General features: G+C 42.3%; 1 protein-coding gene across 3 annotated transcripts in view; it reads left to right on the forward strand.

The window, feature by feature from the left end:
• The window catches only part of KCNB2 (potassium voltage-gated channel subfamily B member 2), a 251054-nt gene that overhangs the window by 80180 nt on the left and 147326 nt on the right, over positions 1–23548 (forward strand). For 2 of the 3 annotated variants that reach the window (XR_013840511.1, XM_079983073.1), the window contains exons 1-2: positions 6789–7383; positions 15962–16643. Coding sequence is in view for 2 of the 3 variants with exons in the window: in XM_079983073.1 (XP_079839199.1) it covers positions 16065–16643 (579 nt within the window). In the remaining variant the exon portion in view is untranslated. Of the gene's footprint in view, positions 1–6788; positions 7384–15961; positions 16644–23548 lie in introns of those variants that run through there. The other variant, XM_079983074.1, reaches the window with a different exon arrangement.

Genomic DNA, 23548 nt, shown 5'->3' on the forward strand with positions numbered 1-23548 from the left:
GGAGGAAGAAAAGCAGAGCCTGCTTGCTTTAAAGGAGCAAAGTGGGAGAGGAGAGGAGCCTTCTCCCCTTATACCCCTCCTCTTCATTATTAGCAGCATCCTTCTCCACCCACCCCACGCATGCTCCTTGTCCCTTGAATGCTTTTCCTTCCCTCCCCACTTAAAATGTGGTTACAAAGCATGGATCCACATGGATCCTCAGGATTTTTGCATTGGGCTACTCCAAACTCACTGTCAGATCACATGTCTGTGGCCACAGCATGAACTACAAAAATCATACATCCACTGTTTTGTTTAGAATATTTTTTTTCTTGTTTTCCTCCTCTAAAAACTATGTGCGTGTTATGGTCGGGTGCGTGTTATAGAGCGAAAAATACGGTAATTAAGGAAGATTGATCTAACAATTATCTCCCATGGAAGCACATCACAGGAATATCCTGGCCTATCAACTTTCACCAGGTTTTGCCTCAGGGCAACTGACTGAATAGTCCTGTTTACAGATATCTGATGGAAAACCATAGCAAAATAATAAATAAAAGTGAAATGACAAGGCTAGGCAATGTCTCACATCCCTCGGTCTACCTCTCAATCGCTCCACTGAGCTCTGTGTATGGTTTATGTATGAGTGCACAAATTCTGCTATGATCTTTTGGAACCTTATTAAGTAATCATAGAAACAGCAAGATGGGAAGGATAAGGTCATTGCCTTTTATTTTAAGGGACAAATGGCAAATAATACACATTCACCCTTCACAAATGATGCAGCACACATGTTCTACTGCTATTTTTAATGGTGTTTCTAATGTTACTGTTGTTGTTTTAATCTGGAATTTTGGCTCCCTGTTATTTGTTTTTGTCTATGTTCTGAGCTGCTTTGTGAGGATAAATAACAACAACAACCTATTAAATACACAAGAATGTTTTATTACTTCAGTATTTGTCAGACAATTTGCTGCATGAGAAGGGTTCCCTGAAATCACTTTGTAGGCTCTCCCACAGTTTGCACCATGTGCTGACATTTTATGGAATGTCACGTAGTGGAATGAAATATTATAGAGTAGCCAATGGAGAGTTTATATTTGTGTTGCAACTTAAGCAGAAACTTCACATAATTCTCCACCAAACTGGCCTTAACTAGTTTTTTGAATATAGGACACTTTTAAAATTGCACACCACCTTCATTTGACTAAAAAAAAAACAGCAAAAGAATACAAAAATGAGGCTAGAGAGAGGCTGTATTCACATGGCAGTTCCCTGCCCCCCAGTTCCACAACTTCCTCTGTTACATTCTGAATTATATTTGAGCTTTCATATGATGTAAAAGTCACCTATGGAAGTTTAGTGGAATATAATGCAAGTTTAGTGTTCAATTCCATGTTATTTGTTTCCAGAAAAATCCATTTGCAAATAATATGACAGCCCTACCCACTATTAAACATGGTGTGTGTGTGTGGCATGGAGGGGCAGTTAACAATCTGGTTGAATATCTCGATCCAGTTCTCCATTCCTGATATAGGACATTATAACTCCTACAGGTAAGATGCAGCACAAGCCTTAGTGTTAAATAAGCCATTTATATAATTTGCCATATACTATATATATGCAAACAGCAAACTATGGCAAGTTCTTAAAGAAATGGGAGTGCCTGATCACCTCATCTGTCTCCTGAGAAATCTCTATGTGGGACAAGAAGCTACAGTTAGAACTGGATATGGAACAACTGATTGGTTCAAAATTGGCGAAGGAGTACGACAAGACTATATATTGTCTCCCTGCTTATTTAACTTATATGCAGAATTCATCATGCGAAAGGCTGGGCTGGATGAATCCCTAGCCAGAATTAAGATTGCCGGAAGAAATATCAACAACCTCAGATATGCGGATGACACAACATTGATGGCAGAAAGTGAGGAGGAATTAAAGAACCTTTTAATGAGGGTGAAAGAGGAGAGCGCAAAATATAGTTTGAAGCTCAACATCAAAATAACGAAGATTATGGCCACTGGTCCCATCACCTCCTGGCAAATAGAAGGGGAAGAAATGGAGGCAGTGAGAGATTTTACTTTCTTGGGCCCCATGATCACTGAAGATGGTGACAGCAGTCATGAAATTAAAACGCCTTCTTCTTGGGAGAAAAGCAATGACAAACCTAGACAGCATCTTAAAGAGCTGCCCACGGTCCCAGCTCACAAAGGACCAACGCCAGTTCTTGCTATATACAAAAGTCTTTATTAAGGTTCAGTTTCAATTTCAAAGCCGCGGCGCGCAGCTCTACGTCTCAACCCTAGACCGCTGAAGCTCCATCTGAATCTCCTCCCCCTAGACACCAGTTCAAGACCCTAGCCTTGCTCCACCTCCTCCTTTGCTCCTTTCTCCTCTGGGTCCGTCTGCCCGCTGGGGTGTTGCCCTTTCTGGACTCTTCTGATGCTGATTCCCCGGATTCTTCCCCCTGCTTCCGGCGTGCTTTAGGACCTGGCTCCCAATCCGAGCTCCCTGCTGTCCCGCACGCCTGTACATTTGAACTTGGCGCGCGCGCCCAGCCGGCAACCTTCCTCCTGACCGTTACACTGCTCCTGTCACTGCTTCCCCCTTCGGGGGGGCTAGCTGGATCTGACTCCCCCCCCCCCGTTCCCTCACTTAGCGATAGGGGCGTGGTCAGCCCTGCCTCATCTTCTCTCCCCACTGGAGGGGAAGCCGGCCCTGACACATGGGACTCTTCCCCCCCGCTACGCCCTGGTGGGGAAGCTGGTCCCGATCTCCAGCTGCTGCTTTGGGAGTCGCCGCTGGCCCCTTGCTTCTGGTGCATCCCTCCCAGGACCCCCCTTGCCCTGGCCATCGGTGCCCCCTTCTGGGAATCTTCCGAATCGCTGGAGAAGCTCATGGAATCTCTCGGCCCACTGTCATACTCTCCTACGCTGCCCTCGGATTGTTCCCCTTCGCTCTCCGCTTCCTCTCTCCCCTGTGCCTCTGCTCCTGAACCCCTGACAGCCTTCTTCTTGGGAGAAAAGCAATGACAAACCTAGACAGCATCTTAAAAAGCAGAGACATCACCTTACTGACAAAGGTTCATATAGTTAAAGCTATGGTTTTCCCAGTAGTGATGTATGGAAGTGGGAGCTGAACCATAAAGAAGGCTGGTCGCCAAAGAACTGATGCTTTTGAATTATGGTGCTGGAGGAGACTCTTGAGAGTCCCATGGACTTCAAGAAGATCAAACTTATCCATTCTTAAGGAGATCAGCCCTGAGTGCTCACTGGAAGGACAGATTGTGAAGCTGAGGCTCCAATACTTTGGCCACCTCATGAGAAGAGAAGACTCCCTGGAAAAGACCCTGATGTTGGGAAAGATGGAGGGCACAAGGAGAAGGGGACGACAGAGGACGAGGTGGTTGGACAGTGTTCTCGAAGCTACGAACATGAGTTTGACCAAGCTGCGGGAGCCTGGTGTGTTCTGGTCCATGGGGTCACGAAGAGTCGGACACGACTAAACAACAACAAATATGTTGATGGGGGGAATACAGATTTAAGGAATCTGGTTTCCTGAGATCAGTAATGGTTTGGTTATGGTCTAACAAACAGACTCAATGTAGACAAAATGAGGCTGGTACTGGCCAAATAGAAAGCTGTTGGTAATGCTACTCCATCCAAAATCAGGTTGCATTTGTGTGGGTGCTCTTCTTGGATTTAGGGTTGTTCTGGCATGGGTAGGCAATGGCTGTGGCCAGGATCACCTTTGCATGCTTCAGCTGATACACCAGTTATTCCCCTTTCTGGAAATGGCAGAGCTGGTAAAATAAATATGGACAAATGGGTTTCTTGTGCATCGTTCCATTCAGTAGCTTGGAATGGTGAGGAGGGAAAACCAGCTATTAAAGGCAGAAAAAATCAAGGGAAAAGCTGAATTCATGCAACCAAAATACATAAGAACTGTTGCCCAAATATGAAGGATAATAAAGAAAACAATTCTTTAAATAAACATGATTTTTTTAAAAATCCATTGAAGAAAAATGGCTTAAGGGAAGTGAGAATTTAAACAGGAGCTAGTACTATTCATAATAAACTGTTATGATATCAAATATTGATTGAAAAGGCAGGGGACTAAAATAAGCCTTAAACTATTTACAGTTTGAGAAGCAAGTTGACAGGCACGCATTGTCTTGCACCTATCTCTGATATGCACACCTTTCCCACTTAGCAACAGATGATTATGTTGTCATGCCAATACAATCTATCGTCTTAACCTGCTCTCATCTGTACCTCTCCGCTTATCTTGGATAATCGCAAATAGTCAGTGCAAACCTGTGATTTATTTCATTGGGGAAAGCAGTCCATCATTGGGTTCCCATATGCGAAGGTAGAGGGAAACAGAATGAAAAGTGCTGGAGTTCTCGGGAATTGTTAGGACAAGGGAGAAGACAGTTGCATGTTGGTTGGATATGAGCTCTGTGACTTAACAGTAGCAAATCTAGAGGTTTCTAATGCAAATTGCATTCCATATCATGCATACAATGACATGTGTAACGTACATGCTTCTAGTGAGATGTTCTGGAAGCATGCTAAGATTCAACACATTACTAAAAAATTGTTCATAGGAAAATCAATTGGACCTACACCAAAGAAGATGTATGGTATGTTAAGTACCGAACTGCAAGTGGTGACCACCAGTGAGGTATGTTTATATGTGTGAGGAATTTCAGAAAAATGGTAAAAGCAACTAAGAGACTAACAAATTGATTATGCAAAAGATTTTGTTGGGCTACAGCCCACTTCACTGGATGCATAAAAGGGCAATCTTCATTTGCAGGTATATAGACACTAGGGGCAGCTGGGGTGATGGCCTGTGGAATTTCAAATTGTGACGTCAAAGGGAAATGAAATGCAAAACTTACAGACAATGGCAATGCAATTGCAGCCAAAATGCATGCAAAATATATACAGTACAGTAACCCTTTAAAACAGCATATATAGGTGATAAAGCAATCAATTTGGCTGAGTTAACACTGTGCCTATTTTGCAGGTGGCAAGGTTGCCTTACCTGTGAAGGGAAACGTGCATCAAGGTAAAGTCATAATTTGTTACTACTTTGATAGCCTCAGGCTGTGAAGGTGTTTATAAATTTGTAAAATAAATTGGTAAGAGTTCCTTGCATTTCAGTGCATTTCAGAGGGATTGTAACTCGTATGTGCTTTTAGTATGCAAGCCCAGAATTAGGATATTATAAAGTTCAGGCCTATAAGTGTTTATGCAAAAGTTACTCTCGTTAAAATCAAGAGAGTTTATTCCCAGGAAATGTGCTGAGCATTAGAAGCAATAGGAGGGAGGCTATGTGCATCTTTGAACAGTGTCTGTGTGAAGAGTATTACTCACAAAACCATTGCATAATTGCTAAAATGAAGAGGGGTGGGATTCAGACCTGTCTGAAAAATCAGGCTCTCTTAATTTTGGAGCTCGCTTTCTCCCAATGTTGTCCATTGAACCTTCGATACAGCCCTGTGGTGTACTGGTGAAGAGTGTTGGACAAAGACAGAGTCCTAGTCCCCAATCATCCAGGAAGCTCACTGGGCCAATTGCTGCCTCTCAGTTTAAACTACCTTACAGGATTGAGGTGCATGGGAAGAGGGAGAACAGCAGCATTCTTACCATTTCACATGAAAGAAAAGAAAAAAAGTTATGGGGTTAAACTCTGATGGTCCCTGCAGGATTGCCACAGTGATCTTAGTAAACCTAGCTTAATTGCATGTTTTCCTGTTACGTATGTTATTTATTATTACATTTAAATAATGCCTTTCCTCCAAGGAGCTAAAGGGTTCCCAGCCTGGCTTTTAGCCTTGGAACAACCCTGTGAGGCAGGTTGAACTGTGAGGCAGTGACACACCCAAGGTCATTCTGTGAGCTTCATGGCTGAGCAAGGACTTGAAGCTGATCTCCCAGTTCACAGTCCAACAGCCAGGAATTGCCAAACTGAGGAAACTGCTGTGGGCACCACACACACACACCACAACCAAGCACATACCACAACACTTTCTTCTTTCAATCTTAATTTCAGCAGGGGAGAAAGGGACTTCGTTGGCTAATGGATGGGCATCTGATTGGGTAGCCCTGCTCTAACCACCAAGAGAGACTGCCTCTTTCGGTGTGAGTTGATAAACACACACACACACACACAATATATTTATTGAAAAGTTTGCACACAGGGGAAAACAAAACATTTCCAGCCGCACATTGTGAGAAATACTGACAGCAACTCAGCTGCAAAACAAAATGTAAACAAAGCGGCCCCAACCGGAAAATAACAGAGAAGCGAAAACCGATGTGCTGGGTAGAGGCCCCTTCTTGACGACTGAAAGAAAGGTGAGGGCAAGACACGTGTCCACGTGCTTCAAAGCCCTTTCTCTTTCGGAGTACTTTACGCGTCTCAGGGCTGGCATGGGGTGGGGGGAGGCATCCTGGGGCTGAGCTCTGTTCATCAGAAATGGGGTAGCCACCAGCCTCGGAACAGTTCAAGGGGGTGGGGGCTGGGTACCGTTATTTAACCTGGAGAAAAATAGGTACCTCCACCCCACAGCTGCCCTCTGCCCCTGTCCAAAGCAAGTGAAATCAAGCTGGTGTCTGACTTTGGGTGATTGGACCCCTTGTGTTTGACGGGACGAAGGGGCGAGAGAGCCCTTTCCCCCTTGGGGATGTGAATGTTGCACCCCAGAAGAGCAGATCGCGCTAACGTGTGCATGCACAGAGGGTGTGTGTATGAGAGAGAGCGAAAAAAGAGCGTGTCGGTTTCCCCACGCTGTGCTGAAACGGCTGCTGCTCGCTTTGCACGGCGCATCCACCCGCAGACACACACACACACACACACACACACACACACAACGCTCAGGAGCGGCGGCGGCCACCAGCCGCCCCATCACATGCGAGCGAAGGGGAGATTACGGTGGGGCTGGAGGAGCAATTCCTTGACTCCCTCCTCCTGCAATCCTCCAGCGCTCGCAGCACGGACGGACAGCGAGTGAACGAGCGAGGATGGCTTCCCCCTTGCTTTGCCTTCTCCAGCCTCCTCCTCCACCAGCACCAGCTCCTTTCCCTCCTCCTCCTTCTCCATCCCAGAGGAGATGGTGATTCGGAGTAAGGAATACAGAGCAAGGGGGGGAAATCATCAGCGAGGGGCAAGAGAGAGAGGGGGGAGAGAAACACACACACACACCCCTCCCGAACCAAAACAAACCCATCTCTCCCTCTCCCTCTCTCGCCTCTGCCACCGCGGATTGTCAACAGATCATTTGCAAAGGAAACCTGAGAGCAACCCCCTCTGGAAAGGCAGCAGGGGATTCCGGAGCCTTTGTGCTTTCCCTCGCCAGTGTTTATGCTGAGCGTGGTCTGTCTCAGGAAGGTAAGCGGGAAAGGGGAGGAGGGGGGTTCTTTTCTGCCTCATTGTGGAGTCTGGAAAGAAAAGAAAGCGAAGAAAAGACTCGCTCGTGAATCATCCTCGCTCCCGGTAGTGGCAGAGGAGGTTGGAGACTGACATATGGCTCCAAGTGGACTCAGAGGGCAGGGGAGATGCTTTTAAAAAATATTTGTAAGGAAGGGGGTGGGGTAGGGGGGCTCTCTTGGTTAATGAGCAGAAAAAAGTGGTGGTTGTGGAGGGGTTTGGAGGCGGGGAAGAGGGAGGCTGTTTCCATGTACAGAAACGGGGTTGTTTTTTTATGAATAACCCACATGCCTCCTGAATGACTGCTTGTGGATGGATGGATTGAAGCGATTTTGTAACGTAATGTGCACACTTGGACAAACTGTGGAGTGCATGTTCATTATGCTTCTTGAGCTGTCAAAAACAGGAGAGCAGCCCCTCGTAGAGGATCATACTGAAACACACATTGCACTCCCCTCCCTCCCCCCGCCCCATGGCTTGACTGGAGTAACCTGATGATAGCCTGAAAAGCCTGAATTTTAAAAAGACAGTTTGGCTGCTTCCTCCCCCGCCCCTTTAAACCAAGGTGGTTTTGAAAAAGTCATAAAGGTGTTAAGTATATTCAAACACATAGTTGTACAGTTGTGTAGTGGAGGTTTTGTGAGTTGGGGCTTTTTTAAAAAAGAGATGTACATGCTCACCTGTGCAGTGGGGCATCTTTTATATAAACAATATGAAAGCTGTCAAGCAGCTTGATATATTTAAACACTGGGTACAAGTAAGTCTGTGCATACAGCTTATGTACGTACTGTCCATATTTATAGTACCTCCTGGACTTCATTCAAATTAAGTTACATAATGATTAAGATAAAAATAAACAATGCATTTACAGTTTCTTGAATATTTTAACTTGCCACCCAAACTCCAGCTGCCACATCAGTGCTGAAATGAATGAATTTGGGTGGTTGCTTGTTTCCCCACCACCTCTGAAGGCAGCCCTTAACATTGCCAAGAGGCAGTCGGGTCACTTTGCAAACAAACAGCCATCAAGCCCTTACCACTAAGAGAAACAGATTTCAGTCAATAATCCTATCCTGTAATGCTGAAAAGCCGCCAGGGTCAGTTTAAAAGGAGGAGAATAGCAGCAGAGCTGGGCAGGCGCCTTAAGGGTGAGACCTGCTGGATACTCAAGAGAGCTTTGCTGCTAAAACAGGCAGACTTTGCTCAAGTTTGTCAGGCTCCTCTGACTTCCAGCTCAGCATCAGGCAAAGTAAGGAAAAAAGGTCTGCCCTGAACTCCTGCTCAAAACATGGCCCAATCTCTTGACCGTAGTTTGTTGATTGCTGACTTCAGAGACAGCAAAATCAAACCACACAATTAGCTAATGATGATTGTAAGGTCAGCGTGATTCTAACTCCCTGACTTTTTTTAAACTGACGAATATGGAAAAGACTTTTATCAGAACAGTGAGGTGTGCAGCCTGAGCATAGCTGGGGGGGGGGCACGGAGGGGCAGCTGCCCCCCCCAATCAATAAAAATAAATATAAATACATAGCAAACTGAGGTTCTGCACCCCTAACAAAAGGCCTGCCCCCCAACAAAAATCCTGGCTACACCCATGGCATACAGCCCAAACATTATTATACCAAACGAATCCAATTTCTCCTTAAGCTGTTCCCTGCCTTCCTCATGCTGTCGCTTGTTTTCAGCAGCCTTATTCAGTGCGCTAAGGACACCAGTCTTCCTCTATTTGATGGGGGTTGTTCTCGTGTACAGTACAACCTGAACTTTCTTCTGCCTTATTCTCCAAAAAGAAAGTTAAGTGTCTCTCCATCAACATGGGGGGGGGGGTGATGATGCTGTACAAGAGGGTTGCACCTCTAAGCATCTCTCCATTAGCTTAAGCATTTTAAACATCTTTTAGCTTGATGGTGCATTCATGATGCCTGTGCATGCATTTATTTATGTTTGCACTGTTCTTAAAAGTTTAATTAACATCTTGCACTTGGAATTCAAAAGCAAGGAGGGAGAAACACATTTAAAGGGAGCTCTCCTTTGTTTCCAACTATGATTAAATAGCTTGTGCTTCCTGGTGTGTTACTTAATTTTTATACTCAGTTTCTTAGAGTGTGTCCATCCCTGGTGTAATAATATTTTACAAACTTTTTTAGCCAGGAACTATTCAGCATTCTACTTTATGTTTTCTTCATTAGGAAAGAATACTATAAAAACGTCTGTAGAGCTCACCATTACTTGAACCCATTGCATCAGACAGAGGTTGTAGTTCTCTTTTGGATGTTAAGCTACAGATACCTTGAGAGATTTCTTAATAATGTATTCCTTATACCTAATAACATAGAAGATGCTTTGGATTAGGGACTCTACTATTTTAACTTTTTAAAACAACACTATGCTCAGCAGACATGGCAGTGGCTCCCTCTAATGCATGTGCATGCATTAAAGCGTTGCGGTTTATGTATTTGTTATTACTTCCAAATATGATGCTTGTATTTGTGGTGTTTTGGCTTGGAATCTACATCACATGGCATCAACCCACATCTTTCAGGTCATGATACTTTGCCCTTGTCTTTAAAAGTCACAGAATTGAAAATAACCAGTTGATTCAGAAAGCCACATAGAGGTATTACTAGCTTGACTGAGTAGAACATCTGCAGCTTCAATGCTTAGAAATTTGAGTAGGAAAGATCCACCATAATACTTCAAAATTTGACTGTTATTAATCTCTTGTTCTCCCATGTGGGTTTGGCATCATAGCAGAATAAATATTAATTCTTCATGGCCAATGACATTTATCCTTCTAGTATGTGCTTGGCATAGTGAGATAACACCATTAAAACTTGTTGCATTTGTAGTGCAAATTATAGAAAACATCTTAGCTTGTTGCAGTACTCTGAATGGAAACAGTGTTCACTTTTGTTCTTGTTGCTGGTATCTACATCTACTTTATTGTATGTGCTGTCTATACAGGGCCTAAGAATACTGTAAGATAGTTTCTCATGAAAAAATAAAATTGGATCGGTGTTAAGGGTTCTTAAAATAATATAGACAAATATACATCACTATATGTATGTGAATAGATATATAAAGACCTAAAACCTAGAATGATCAGTAAGTGTTCATAGAGCTTTTGTTTTCTTCTGTATACTGCTGTAAAAAGCAAACACCTATGTGTGTGTGCACATAATGATATACATTATATAAGAAAAGCAAATTTATTTAGCCTCATGAATCCTTTTGTAGTCATAACAAAGAGGGTATAAGCATGCTTGCTGGAATCCCAAGATTTTCAGAAGTGCAAACATCTTTGGAAGTAGACACCTAAGAAAGGGACTGAAAACAGTCCACTGAGAGTTAAGCATGCTCCGTGGGTAATATGCTGACTAACTATAGGGGGGAAATAGATAAGTAGGCTGTGTGTATAATGGTGTATCCTGGAAAAAGACATAGATGGTTGGCCAGAAACCTAAATCCATACATTCCACACTGAAACATTATCTTGCAGATTCCATTTATGGGTACTCATAATAAACAAATCAGCTCATCTGCACTTAATATATATTGGGCCAATTTAACATTGATTTACTATTACTAATAATAATGATTGCACAATAATATTTTTTCTGATATTTGGAAGACTGCAGTTGAAATGAAAAGTCCCTTGTGGGTATAGATATGATATGGTTTGCTGATGATAACTGGGCCGTTTTAAGCTTCTGGAACTTAATCACATTCCACATTTAAGAGCCAAGGGACTTAAAGGTCACTCTTAGACTAAACCTTCTTTCTCTGCTCTTGCTATTAAACCTGACAGGTACTTTCAAACTGCTGTATGCGGTGCTTGCCCATACACAGTTATGGAGTTGCGTAGTTAACTGGATGGCTGCAGAAAAGACGATGGATTCTGTGGGGTTGACGGTCTTCTAAACTGATGAGAAATGGTACAACGGGACAGTCCGCTTACACAGATACCCCTCCTTTTTTTTTTAGCACACATATTTTTTGTCAGGCTTGCTCAGGCCCCTTATGCCAAATCACTTCAAGCTTCCATTGGAAGAAAATAACATGTTTTATCACTTGTACACTTGCGTTTGAGTAGTGGGTTCAGGAAAATGTGCTCTGCTGCGTCATGAAGAGTGAAGCTTAGAGCAGGGATGGAGAAGCCGTGGCTGTCCTAGGTGTTCTTGGACTACAACTTTACTAGCTAGGGCTGATAGGATTGGGGTCCAACAGCATCTAGGGGCCAAGTCCCCCAGCCTTGTCCTTGGGTCTTTATAATAACTTTATTGGAAAAGGATTTGAAGTGCAGCTGGCGTAAGTATAAAGTGAAGCAAAACTTTTCAGTGCAAAGAAGAAAATGCATAATTAGTAGCATTGCAACTGGAAAAATAGTCATGAGGAAGAGGAAAATGACCCAGGCAATAGCCTCAATGTGATGTATCCATTGTGGACCACACACCTTCTGACTGTGCTGGTAGACTGACAAGCCAACCCTGTGTATACTTATTTAGAAGTAAGTGCCAGTATGTTTAGTGGAGCTTAGTTGTAAGTAAGAGTGCAAAGATTCTTTGCAAACAGAATATTAATACTCTGAGGAGAAAACTTGCACACTGATGTATTGGTTTTGAATGAGCAGGTTGCTTTAAAAACTACAGAACATTTAATTTTACCCCCTACTCCATGTGCATCAGTTGTGGCTGTGCTCTGTCTCTAAAGTTTTGACATAAATTATACTGTATACATTTTTGACAAAGCAATTTTTAAATGCCATATTGGCCATATACAAGGGGCTCCTGCTCCGGCTAGCTCCACTCACCAACCAGCACAAAGTAATTGGGGAACTCTGGTAAAATCCTTTCCTCTGATTAGCACCAATACCAGTCAGTCACCAAAGAGTTTCCTTATATGGGAAGCTTGGAGGGAAATGTTCCAATTTTTGTAACATTATCACCAGTGGTGTTTTGTTTTTTGTTTTTTTAATTTCCAACTCCCCAAAGTCAGTGGCGTAGCGTGGGGGGTGCAGGGGGTGCCGTCCGCACCGGGCGCAACATCTGGGGGTTAGGGTTAGGGACAGGGTTAGGGGGCGCAAATCCAGGGTTAGGGGGCGCAAATTACTTGCCTTGCCCCGGGTGCTGACAACCCACGCTACGCCACTGCCCAAAGTACTTCAGAGGTCCCTGCTTTGGTTCAAGGTACTTCAGAAAGATCCTGATTCATTTTGGACAGATTTGAAAATCTGTTCAAAGTTGGCTGCTTCAGTTCTGGATTCATCCAAAGTCAGTGCACACCCCAATATAAGTCACCATCTAAAGTACAGTATGTACATGGTGCTGTTAGAATGAACAAGAATGAAAGGCCTGTGCCCTAAGGAGCTTACAATACAGTAACTTTGCCCTTAGTAATATTTAACACATTTGGCTCCAAAAAGTCAGATCTTCTATAATGTTTTATGTCAGCTGAGGGAGAAATAAGTAATGCTGAAGAGGGGTGTACTAGAAGCGATTTTTGGGAAGGTAGCCCACAGTTGTCAGATGAAAAGGCAAGTATTAGCAATGAGCTGTGACAAGGAACCAGTTAGCCAAGCAGCAAAAGATCATTTTAAAGCTTTACAAAGCATGACTCATTGTTATGACAGCATCTGAAACTAGATTACAGTACATCAAATAAACTAAAAGTAGAAAGATGCCATAGGAGCCTTTACCGACAGAATGAGAAAATAATTTAAAATCTATAAACTCAAGGAAACGTATTTTCAAATTACACACAAGGGCAATCATAAATGAGAGAGTGATTGGAGGAAGGATGAACATTCTTGCTGTTTTTGAGTCCTGTGACATTTATTTTCTCAAGTGATGTTGTCAAGGGTCAGGAATGAATGAGTGAAGATCAATATTGTAGAATTATGTTCTCTGTATACTTAGGTGCTTTGGTTTGACAGATTTTCTGTTTGCCATAAAAGGTTGTCACAAATGAGTTTCATAGTGTAATGCAGAATACTAAAGGTGTGTACTGGTCTCAAGATTCAACTTGTATCTTTAATTTTGGAAAACAGACTGTTCAGAGGTGTTCTGTGTCTTACTAATTTGACCCATTACTGGGGGCTCAATTATATCTGTTAAAAACCAAGTCCCCTCCCCTGTTCACTATAAACTAACTCTCTCTCTCTCTCTCTCTCTCTCTCTCTCTCTCTCTCTCATGTGTGTGTGTGCTTTTCACACAAGTGGTTAAAATTTGCAGGGAGAGCAAATCTCTAGAATCTCTATAACCCCTGCCAAATTGTGGGCAAATACATTCAATGACTTTGATGCGGGACAACACATTTTCTGCCAGAATTGGATGCAACTAGGAGGCTTGGTCACCTTTTCTTGGGGGATGAAAGCTACCAAATTTCAGAATGTTAAATGAATTGATCTCCTACAAGGGCAGACTTTACTGCTTTGGGTGGGTGCAATAGGGATCATAGAGGTGGGCGTGCCAAAAAGAGCATGGGTCCATGGTTCTCCAGAAAATATTGGGGTATGGGAAATATCACCAGCACCAGAAGTTTTGGGGGAAATAGTCTCTTCTTCTGGGGGCATGACTTGCACTGGGGGTGAGGAGGTGGGAGGAAAGCATAATAGATCCTAGAGAAAGACTATTGTCAAAAAACGGCACCACCACCCCATAAGCACCCTGTTACCCCAAGGTTTGTTCATGGGAGGTGGACTTTTGCCAGCCAACATGGAATTTTGGAGATACTCTTCTCCCTAGAAGAAGGAAACCTCTCAATTTACTTGCTCAGGGGAAGGCATAGATCCACATAAAAAACAAACTCAATTTTAATCCCGAACCCAAATTCCACACCCAAATCACTGTGGCAGGAGTGCCCTGGGGAAATAATTCAATGTGATTAAAACTAGATCTGTCCATCAAAATAGTATGCACACCACACACACCTCTCTCCCACATTCTCTTGAGCGCTATCCAGTGTGGTTTCATTTCTGTGTGGTAGAGTGGGGTGGGAGGGTTGGGAACAGTCATCTGGTTTTTTGGACAGCTGAGGCCACAGAGTAACTCATGTTCTGACTCAATATGTCCTATTAATGGCACGGTCCAACATGGGAACCTTCCCTGAATCACCCTGTTTTACCTTGCAATTCAGGGTAGATGCAGAGCTGATGGATAAATTCTTTAAAAAGTGAAAAGCCAGAACCTTTGTGACTTATGACTTTGCAATTATTGCAGGTGATGATAAAGCTGCTAATGATATTTGTATTTGATGGCTCACTGCAAAGAAGATAAGTGAGTTTTGCAATATCGCTTTTTCCATCTGTTCTCACAAGTGCAAATAAATTATCTATTCTTCTGAAAAGAAATATAAGATAAATGTGATTTAAAGCAATTTCCTTGTCATTATTGATTAAGGGCAATCCGTGCTAGTCTTAAGAGGAATGGAATTTATTTCTTCACATAATGAAACAGAAAAGGCTTGTCATAGTAAAAGAAACATAATTATTACCTAATTTGTGTGTTTCAAAACAACTTGGCACTCTTTTGTGTGGACAAGTAAAATAATTTTGCCCAATGTTCTTTCAATTAACTGATATTAGCCAAACATTTGTAATAGGTGTGTATTTCAAAGACAAAAAACAAGGAATATCTGTGAGTTTATTCCTCAAATTTTATGCCTTCTGAAAAAGAAGAACTCCCAAATTAGCCATTTATACCACAAGAAGTTCACATTTTATGGGGACATGTGTGTGAGAGTGCATGCACGCAACACAAGAATGGGTCTTTTTTGCCTGGTGCCATCACTAAATATCTTTAGATCCCGGGCAAAAACAGTGCAAGGGGCTTTGTCAGTGCTGTGCTCAGCAAAGCACCAAGCATAGGGTTTGCAGAGATGTTTTCTGCAGGGATTGACTGCATGTTCAGGTTCCCTGTGGGGACCTTTGGGCAGCCAGTCCAGCAGGATTGAATTTGCTGCCCCCATCTAATGGTGGTGAGTTCAGCCCTGCTTTCTGCAGGGAATGGTGGTGCTATCATGTTCCCCATGGGGAACTCAGTTGTGCAGTCAATGCATTTGCACACACACGCACATGCATGCGCGCGCGCACACACCCAGAAGTTCCACAGAGCCTTTGCAAACAAACAATTCACCCAAGGACTGTGTGGGAAGCTTTTGACTTTAGAAATACTGGTTTTAGTGGGTAGGAGGGAGTTGCAGAATTTTACCAGATTGCAGATTAGTTTCCCAACTAAATATGGTACAGTAATGCAAACCTTGTAGTGGAAGGAACACACCCACAGAACCTCATTCCTCATTAGTATTGGATTAATAAACCATGAAATTGAGAACTTCCAACTTGCCATTCATGATGTGTTCTCAGCTGGGGCTACTATAACATTCTACAGCGACCGTAAAATTTATGTAGCATCTATAAGCACATAAGCATGCTACCAAAGGTGGAACCTCCTGTGAAACCTTCTGCCTTCATTGCAGCATTGTAAATTGCTACAATATTTTACAGTATCCTAAGCCATGGCTTTATTTTTCTTTCAGCTTCAGAAATGGAGGACCCTATTTGAAGAGGACCCAACCTGACCCAACCTTACTTGTGCTTCTCCCCTAAAGACTCTGGCGTTGCTGCTGCTTCCTTGTCAGGATGGCCGAAAGGGCTCCTCCAGGGATAAACAAAAAATCTTCAAGGTCTACCCAGTCCCTTCCACCAGAACCAGTGGAAATAATCCGGAGCAAAGCATGTTCAAGGAGAGTCAAAATCAATGTAGGGGGGCTCAACCATGAAGTTCTATGGAGGACTTTAGATAGACTTCCACGAACACGCTTAGGGAAGCTTAGAGACTGCAATACAAATGAGTGCTTACTAGAAGTGTGTGATGACTATAATCTCAGTGAGAATGAATATTTCTTTGATAGACACCCGGGTGCTTTCACCTCCATTTTGAATTTCTACAGGACGGGGAAACTACACATGATGGAGGAAATGTGTGCCCTCTCTTTTGGCCAAGAGCTAGACTACTGGGGGATTGATGAGATATACTTAGAATCTTGTTGCCAGGCAAGATACCATCAGAAGAAAGAGCAAATGAATGAAGAGCTAAGGAGAGAGGCAGAGACACTGAGAGAAAGAGAAGGGGAAGAGTTTGACAATGCCTGCTGCCCAGAGAAAAGGAAAAAACTATGGGACTTGCTGGAGAAACCCAACTCATCAGTTGCTGCAAAGGTAAGATAATGGATGGTGGTTAAAGAGTCACCAAAAATGTTTAGAATATTTGCTTATGTTACATGTCTTGATAACATTCACAGAAAAATGTATGGTAACAATTTTAGGTGGGTTTTGTTTTTTTAAAAGTAACAACCCTACAGCCTAATAGAGGCTTAGCTTGTGAGTTTTCCTATTTTTTCAACTGTGGGAGAAATCCAAAGGACTGTGTGGTGAGTCCCATGTGCTCTGGTGTACTTTTGAGACTCTCTGTTCCAACTGATTTTCTCCATAATTTATGCCATGCTACCTCCTAAAGTTGGAGGACCTCAGGAAGTTTTCTTCCATGCAGTATAAGCAATTGTGATCTATTAAAGAAAAATAGGGGGATCTTGCCTTATATGGGTCTATGGGGAACTGGATCCTGGTAGTATTCATTGGTCAAACTAATGTTCAGTGCTTGTGTGTGTGTGTGTGTGTGTGTGTGTGTGTGTTTTAGAAATACTGCAGTCTTATGCACACTTATACATACTGCGAGTAAATCCCACTTAACATATTAGGGCTTACTTCCACATAAATGTACATAACTTTGCTTTGTCCTTTCTCATTTTTTTCCTTGGGTGCTGGGTGGAATGTAGGGTGCAGTTTATATAATTATGCATCACCAAGCTATTTCTGAGATATTAACAAAACAATCCTGTAGATCTCTATGCAGAAGTAAGTTCTACTGATGTCTGTGGGGCTTACTCCCGAATAAGTAGGTATAGGATTGCAAACTAATTGGCAAAAGTGCCTTTGAAGAAATGGCAATTTTTGAAAATGAAGACTAACCATTTATTGTCAGAATGTAACTTTTGATTCCCACTACTCTTGACTACACATTCCATAGAAGAATCGGGAATTTCTTTCTTTTCTTTTTTTCGTATTTGTCTCTCAGCTGCTAAGTTTGTCCCAGCTGCTAATTTTAAATTTCATACGCCTACGCATGAACTAGCACCTATTTCCACCTAGGCTGCTTTTTGGAATGTCTTCTGCCAAACTGGCTTTAGTTAGTGGGTGCACTGCTTATATAATCTATGTGTGAAAGACATTAAAAAATATATAATCTATGTGTGAAAGACATAAATATATTATGGTTGATTTGTGTGTGGAAATAAAGAAAAACTGGGTATTTTCATTTATGGGGAAGGTTTGAACATTAAATCTGAATGTTAGGATGGGGGACAATTTTTATCACTGTCTCCCATGGCTGCCAAAAATCCCAGGAGAGCAAGGGAGGGAGTGTAGTGGCAATGGTGAAATGAGCAAGAACTGCCTGTCCCACCTCACTCCTCCCAGCAGGAGCTTCCACTGGATCAAATGCCCTTTGATGAACAGAAGGGTAACTCAGGATCCAAGCCAATTCCTGAATCCACTCAAAGATTATTCATGTATTTGATGAAATTTTACTACAAAAAATGTTAGGGAATATGCCTAACAAAAGCTGCACAGTGCTGAAATTGCCATACATTCTGATAGCAGTTCAAAATATTAAAGTAGACCTACAGGCTTTAATGGAGTCACCCTGCACTATATGAGTTCAGGCTTTTGTGTTTCTCTCAAATGGATAAGCCGCCGTTCTGGCCCAAAAATATTTCCAAATCCTATTTCATGACTTAATTTAATTTATACATACGTAAGAAAGCACTCCTCACATTAGAATATATTATGGCTCTTCTTTAAAGCTCTTATGAATTGGACCCTCAAGCTCACATGCTGCCCCTCTGGTCCAGTAGTACAGTATCTCCATGCATCTGATTCCTAGTCTATTATCTGGAAGCAACAGGTGCCCGAGTTGTTTTTGTAGTGCGTGATCTGCCTGTGTTTGCTCTGTCTGTTCAAACAGAATTGCAACTGCCGCCTGCGCTGAGGCAGAATCCCAGCAGCAGTGTTTCACTAACTAGCTGTGTGTTCAAGATCCCAGAGACCCGTCTGGAGGAGATGGGGCATGTCATTGAGCTGCCACATTGCATCCTTAGAGAGCATGGGATAGATCAGAAGCTTTCTGTGGCTCACTGATCCTCAACCTACTGGTGTCAGGTTTGCAGAATACAGCTGGCCTGCCTTCTGTCTCGGGAATTACTTTGGATTAAATAATCATTGTACGGAAAAGTACATGCTTTTATTTTTATACAACTTCATTGATGAAATCCAGTAGTGTCCATCTGCCAGTGGAATGGACCCTGTTGGTGGAATAGATTGTCTCTTCCCTTGGAGGACCTTATGGAGCAAATTTGCTGGATTCAGGGAGGTGGAAGGGAGAGAGAAGGAGAAGTCCCATTCTACTCATGTGTCATTAGACATCACCCAGTATCACCATTCTTACTCTCATTTTGGGAAATTGTATGCAATAGAATTTTACTCAGAGTAAATCCACTGGAATTAATTGACCTAGGTAAGTTCATTAACTTCAATAGGTCTTCTCTGAGTAGGACTAGCGTTGGTGTCAATCCATGAATTACAATCTACAGAGCAAAGTGGTTTTGACATTTGTAATATGTCTGCACAACAAATCATACAATTGTAGAATTGACAGGGGCCCCATGCTCATGTAGTGTAGCCCCCTGCTATGTGTGAATCACAGCTAAATAATTCCTGACAGATGGCCATCCAACCTCTGTTTACAAACCTTGGATGGAGAGTCCACCACCTTCTGAGGGAGTCTGTTCCATTGTCATAACAGCTCTTAAAGTGGGAATTGTAGTGAAGGATGCTAAGCGTATGCTGTTGAAGTTTGATCCATCCACACAGAACCACAGTTCTCAGTATTCCCTGTGAAGATGGAATGTCACTGAAACCTGTTTAAGTCTAGAATGTAAACACAATCTTACAACCTTTTGAAAAAGTAGAAAGATGTTGGCTGGGAAGGTGTATTGGACTCCTCCTTACTGCCTAACTGGCTTACAGTGAAGGAAAACTGCACTGTGTTGTGCATACAATTTATGAGAGCTTGCACATATTCCCACACATGCTGCTCAGTGTACTCTGAAAAGTGATATTAGGACTGATCTCTGGGACGTCACCAAAATTTTTGATCTGCTCCAATAATTCACCACTCAAAAAGATGGTGTGGTGGCTTGCACATCTAAAACAATCCTTTGCTACTGGAATGTTTATTTGATATTTATACACAAATTTATAAATACCCCACTTCAAGCAGCTTACAAAATAAAAATGAATCATAAACATAACAGTAATCCATCGTTAAAACACAGCTACCAGGCTAAAAGCAGCAAAAAAGAGCAAGATCACAAATAGCCAAATTGAACTCTCAATAAACTACCATAAATGAAACAACAACAAAAAATGGAAGCATGTTAAAGAGAAATATACTTGGCATCTCCAGGTAGGGTTTTGAGAGAGTTCTGGAAAATAGTTTGATGCAGTATAAAGCAGTTTCCCGTGCTACTCAATAAAATATAACATCCTCATGGGAAGAAGCGTTTCACATATGGGTTTGGCACCTGCACAGAGAAGGTCCTCTTGTACGTAGCCACCAACCATGCCTCAGAAGGCACATGCAAGTGAGATAATTCCGAAACATTATCTTCTAAAGCACCATTAGGTTAGTCACATAGCTTTTCTAAAGCTCTTAATATCTTCAAGAATCACGCCTGCCCCCCCCCTCCATATTTGGGCTTTGGCTGTGGTGAGGAGTAGAAGGAGCTGCCAATTTCGATTATCTCAGTTTCTCACTTATCCATTCTTAAATTCGGTTGATCACATGTTACAGCAATTTGTGATTTTTAAAAAATCTTGAAAATTCATAACTTCAATTTTGCAGAATTAGCAGGTCTAACAAGTAGAATAAGAGCAAGAAGAACATGTATTTAAAGAGGGGTGGAAATGTTTTGTCGAGTATATTAAAAATAATTGTGCACAGTTAAAAATGCTAGCAGTATTAAAGTAATTCAACAGTATAACATTTTGAAATGATGTAAGATAGGGAAATTAAATTAGATGGATATATTAAAATATGCAGGAATGGTGGAAAAGTTAAATGAACCTTGGAAAGGGGAGGAAGGGAAGTCAATGAATGCAAGGTATAATAAAAGATGCTTAATTTAAAATGTGATATTTGATAATTTAATAAATTTAATAAAAAATATTATTATTAAAAAAGAAAATGAACTAAAACAAAAAGAAATGGAATGTGATGCCTCTCAGTGTAGGCATGGGAGTCCTTAACACCAGATTCTATAAACTCTTTTTTCAAAAAAAAAATATGCATTTACAGGATGATTTAGAGATCTGCACATCATAGTACAAATGGCAGCAGTTGACTGAATTGAAAATTCTTGACAGTTAGATCGCTTGCAGAATATTTCCCCACAAATGACTCAGTTGCAAATCTCCACCCCCACCCCATTGGCCCAGTTAAGTGCATGTATTGTGCTTAAAATGGTGTACAACTTTTGGACCTGCATATTTTGAAATTACTGTTAAGTTTCCACCCCTTGATTAAAATGCATATGTGTGGCTCAATGAGAGTAGCTGTTGATGAGAGATTAAAGTATATACTTCTCCCTTTAAAGTACTTTTAAACTGGAAGAGTTTGAAGGTATTGCTTCAATATGTCCTTCTCATTTGGAACATCTGTTTTATAAAACTCCTCTTACTGGCTGCAAATTAAGGATTTCTCCCCTGGGAATAGCATCCTAATTTATTAGCTGCTAATCAATTAAAGAAAGTGTAATTACCCTTCACCCTTATTAAGACGCAGAAAGACTTCGTGGTGTGTGTTGTTCATTTGCATAACCTGGTATTCACTGTATTTTTATAGATACTGGTATGTGTAAAGGTTAAGGCCTCCCAAAGATTTGATTCAAGTCAACAACAAAGCAGTCAGGGCAGATTTAGGGCTGTGGGAGCAGTGTGCACACAATGGGCACTGAGCCAAGGGCACCATCTCAGAGCCCTGTAGATTAGGTGCTGGGCTTTGGGAAGGAGGCATGAGGCTTTGGCAGGGTCCTAAAGTGCTCCCTTCTCCTTCCCAAAGCCTAGTTAGTGCTTTCCCAGCTTTGGGAAGGAGATGCGAGGGCTCTAGGACCCTGCCTAGGCAGCTCCTTACCTTTGAGAAGGCAGTGTGAGGGCTGGAGCTGGGATGTGTGTGCGAAATTTTGGCCTCACACAGGTGCCATAGGCCCCAAGTCCCCAACTGATGCAGTACACGAGACAGCAGAGGGCCCATAGATCTAAGAATGGAATCATTGCCACTTGGGTGTGCAATATGCAGAGTATACAAGTAAAGCAGACGCAGCTTATAAGGATTCTCTGTGTGCATGTTCTGCTTCTTCCAGGTCAGGGTAGCATTGAATGGTGCCATGCCCAAGGGCCTTCAAAATCCTGGTGCCAGCACAGTAGCATACAGGGCTACCTTGGCAGCTCCCTTGAATTTAAAACCAACTGCTAAATTTATCCTCGGTCGTTAAAATGTAATAATAAAAGTATCCTTTACTATCAGAAAGCAAAAATTTATGTGAGTTCACTGCTTTGCTCCACCGAAAGTATATTAAGAAATGCAATAGAATGTCAGTTCCTAATTGATTTTGTTTTTAAAAGCTTGTGCATGTGGACGAGTGAGTCAATTATTAAAATATTATTTACCTTCAGTGCTTTCTGAGGAAGGTATCGAGTAGCTAATGATTCAGCATTATATTTAGCTGGCACAATTATAGCTACAAAGAAGAAGAAGAGAGAAACCCAGTATTTGGACTATCCTACCTCAGTGGCATTTCAGTGCCTTGGTGAATTATACATAAGGCTTCTTTCTGGCTCACATCTAGAATGATAGGCTACCTCCTTTACAATGGTATTGCTGAATATTCTGGAGACTGAATAAAACAAGGAAAGGACCCACTGAAAGGAACCTGTTAGTTGTTGACAGTTTTTCATAACTCAGATACTTTGTGAAGGTAACACCAGGGACAGGGAGCCAAACTCAGACAATCTATCAATGGTTTCTAACAGCTGTAGAAGTGAGGATCGCCAGTCATCAAAAGCACAAAGGAAAGGGACATTTCCTGTCATGCACCAGAAAGAGAGGACTGTTGGTTTGATCATGTTTTATGAATAGAGCTGCAGGGAAGCTGTATTTTCCTGTACTGGAAAATATGGGCATGATTGTACATACTCCTAGGACAGGCCTGAACAGCCTGGATTGCTGTCTAAAACACAGCTGACCAGCCATGTCTTCTGTGGTCTGCCAAGTGCTTGTCAGTCCAGCTCTTTCCCCTGTTTTTGCTAACCCAGCCCTGCAGTGGAAACTCAATGTCTATTAAGCTCCTGAATAATATTATATGTGGCTGTTGCAACAAGATGCTGCAACAATCTATTATCTTAAAGGAGAATAGACTGATTCATGGGGGATAAGTCTGTTGATGCCAGTTGGTCATGATGGCTCTGTAGAACCTCCATGTTCAGAAGCAGTATGCTCTTGAATACCAGCTGCTGGGGCAACAGAAGGCTTTTGCCCTCATATGTTCCCTGGGGTTTTTCCAGAGGCTGAGCACTGTGAGGAAATGGTATGCTAGACTAGACAGGCCATTGGTTTGATGCAACAGGGCTCTTCATCCTGACTTCTGTTATCCTTTGGTGGCCTTGGTTACACAGGTCTCCCATCTTTACAACCAGTTCTTTTCGATCATAATTGGGATCCCAAATTGTGCTTGCTGAAGGCTGGCTGATATGGAGTGTCCTCGAAGGAACTTCCTGGACTGCGGCAATTTTTTTAAAATATTCAAGCATTCTGGAAAATTGTGTGGACACATAATTTGTACAGTGGTACCTTGCCAACCTAGCAGTTCGAAAGCACCTCCGGGTGCAAGTAGATAAATAGGGACCGCTTACCAGCGGGAAGGTAAACGGCGTTTCCGTGTGCGGCTCTG

Source organism: Podarcis cretensis (genome assembly GCF_951804945.1).
Source record: "Podarcis cretensis genome assembly, chromosome: 7".
NCBI classification, from domain to species: domain Eukaryota; kingdom Metazoa; phylum Chordata; class Lepidosauria; order Squamata; family Lacertidae; genus Podarcis; species Podarcis cretensis.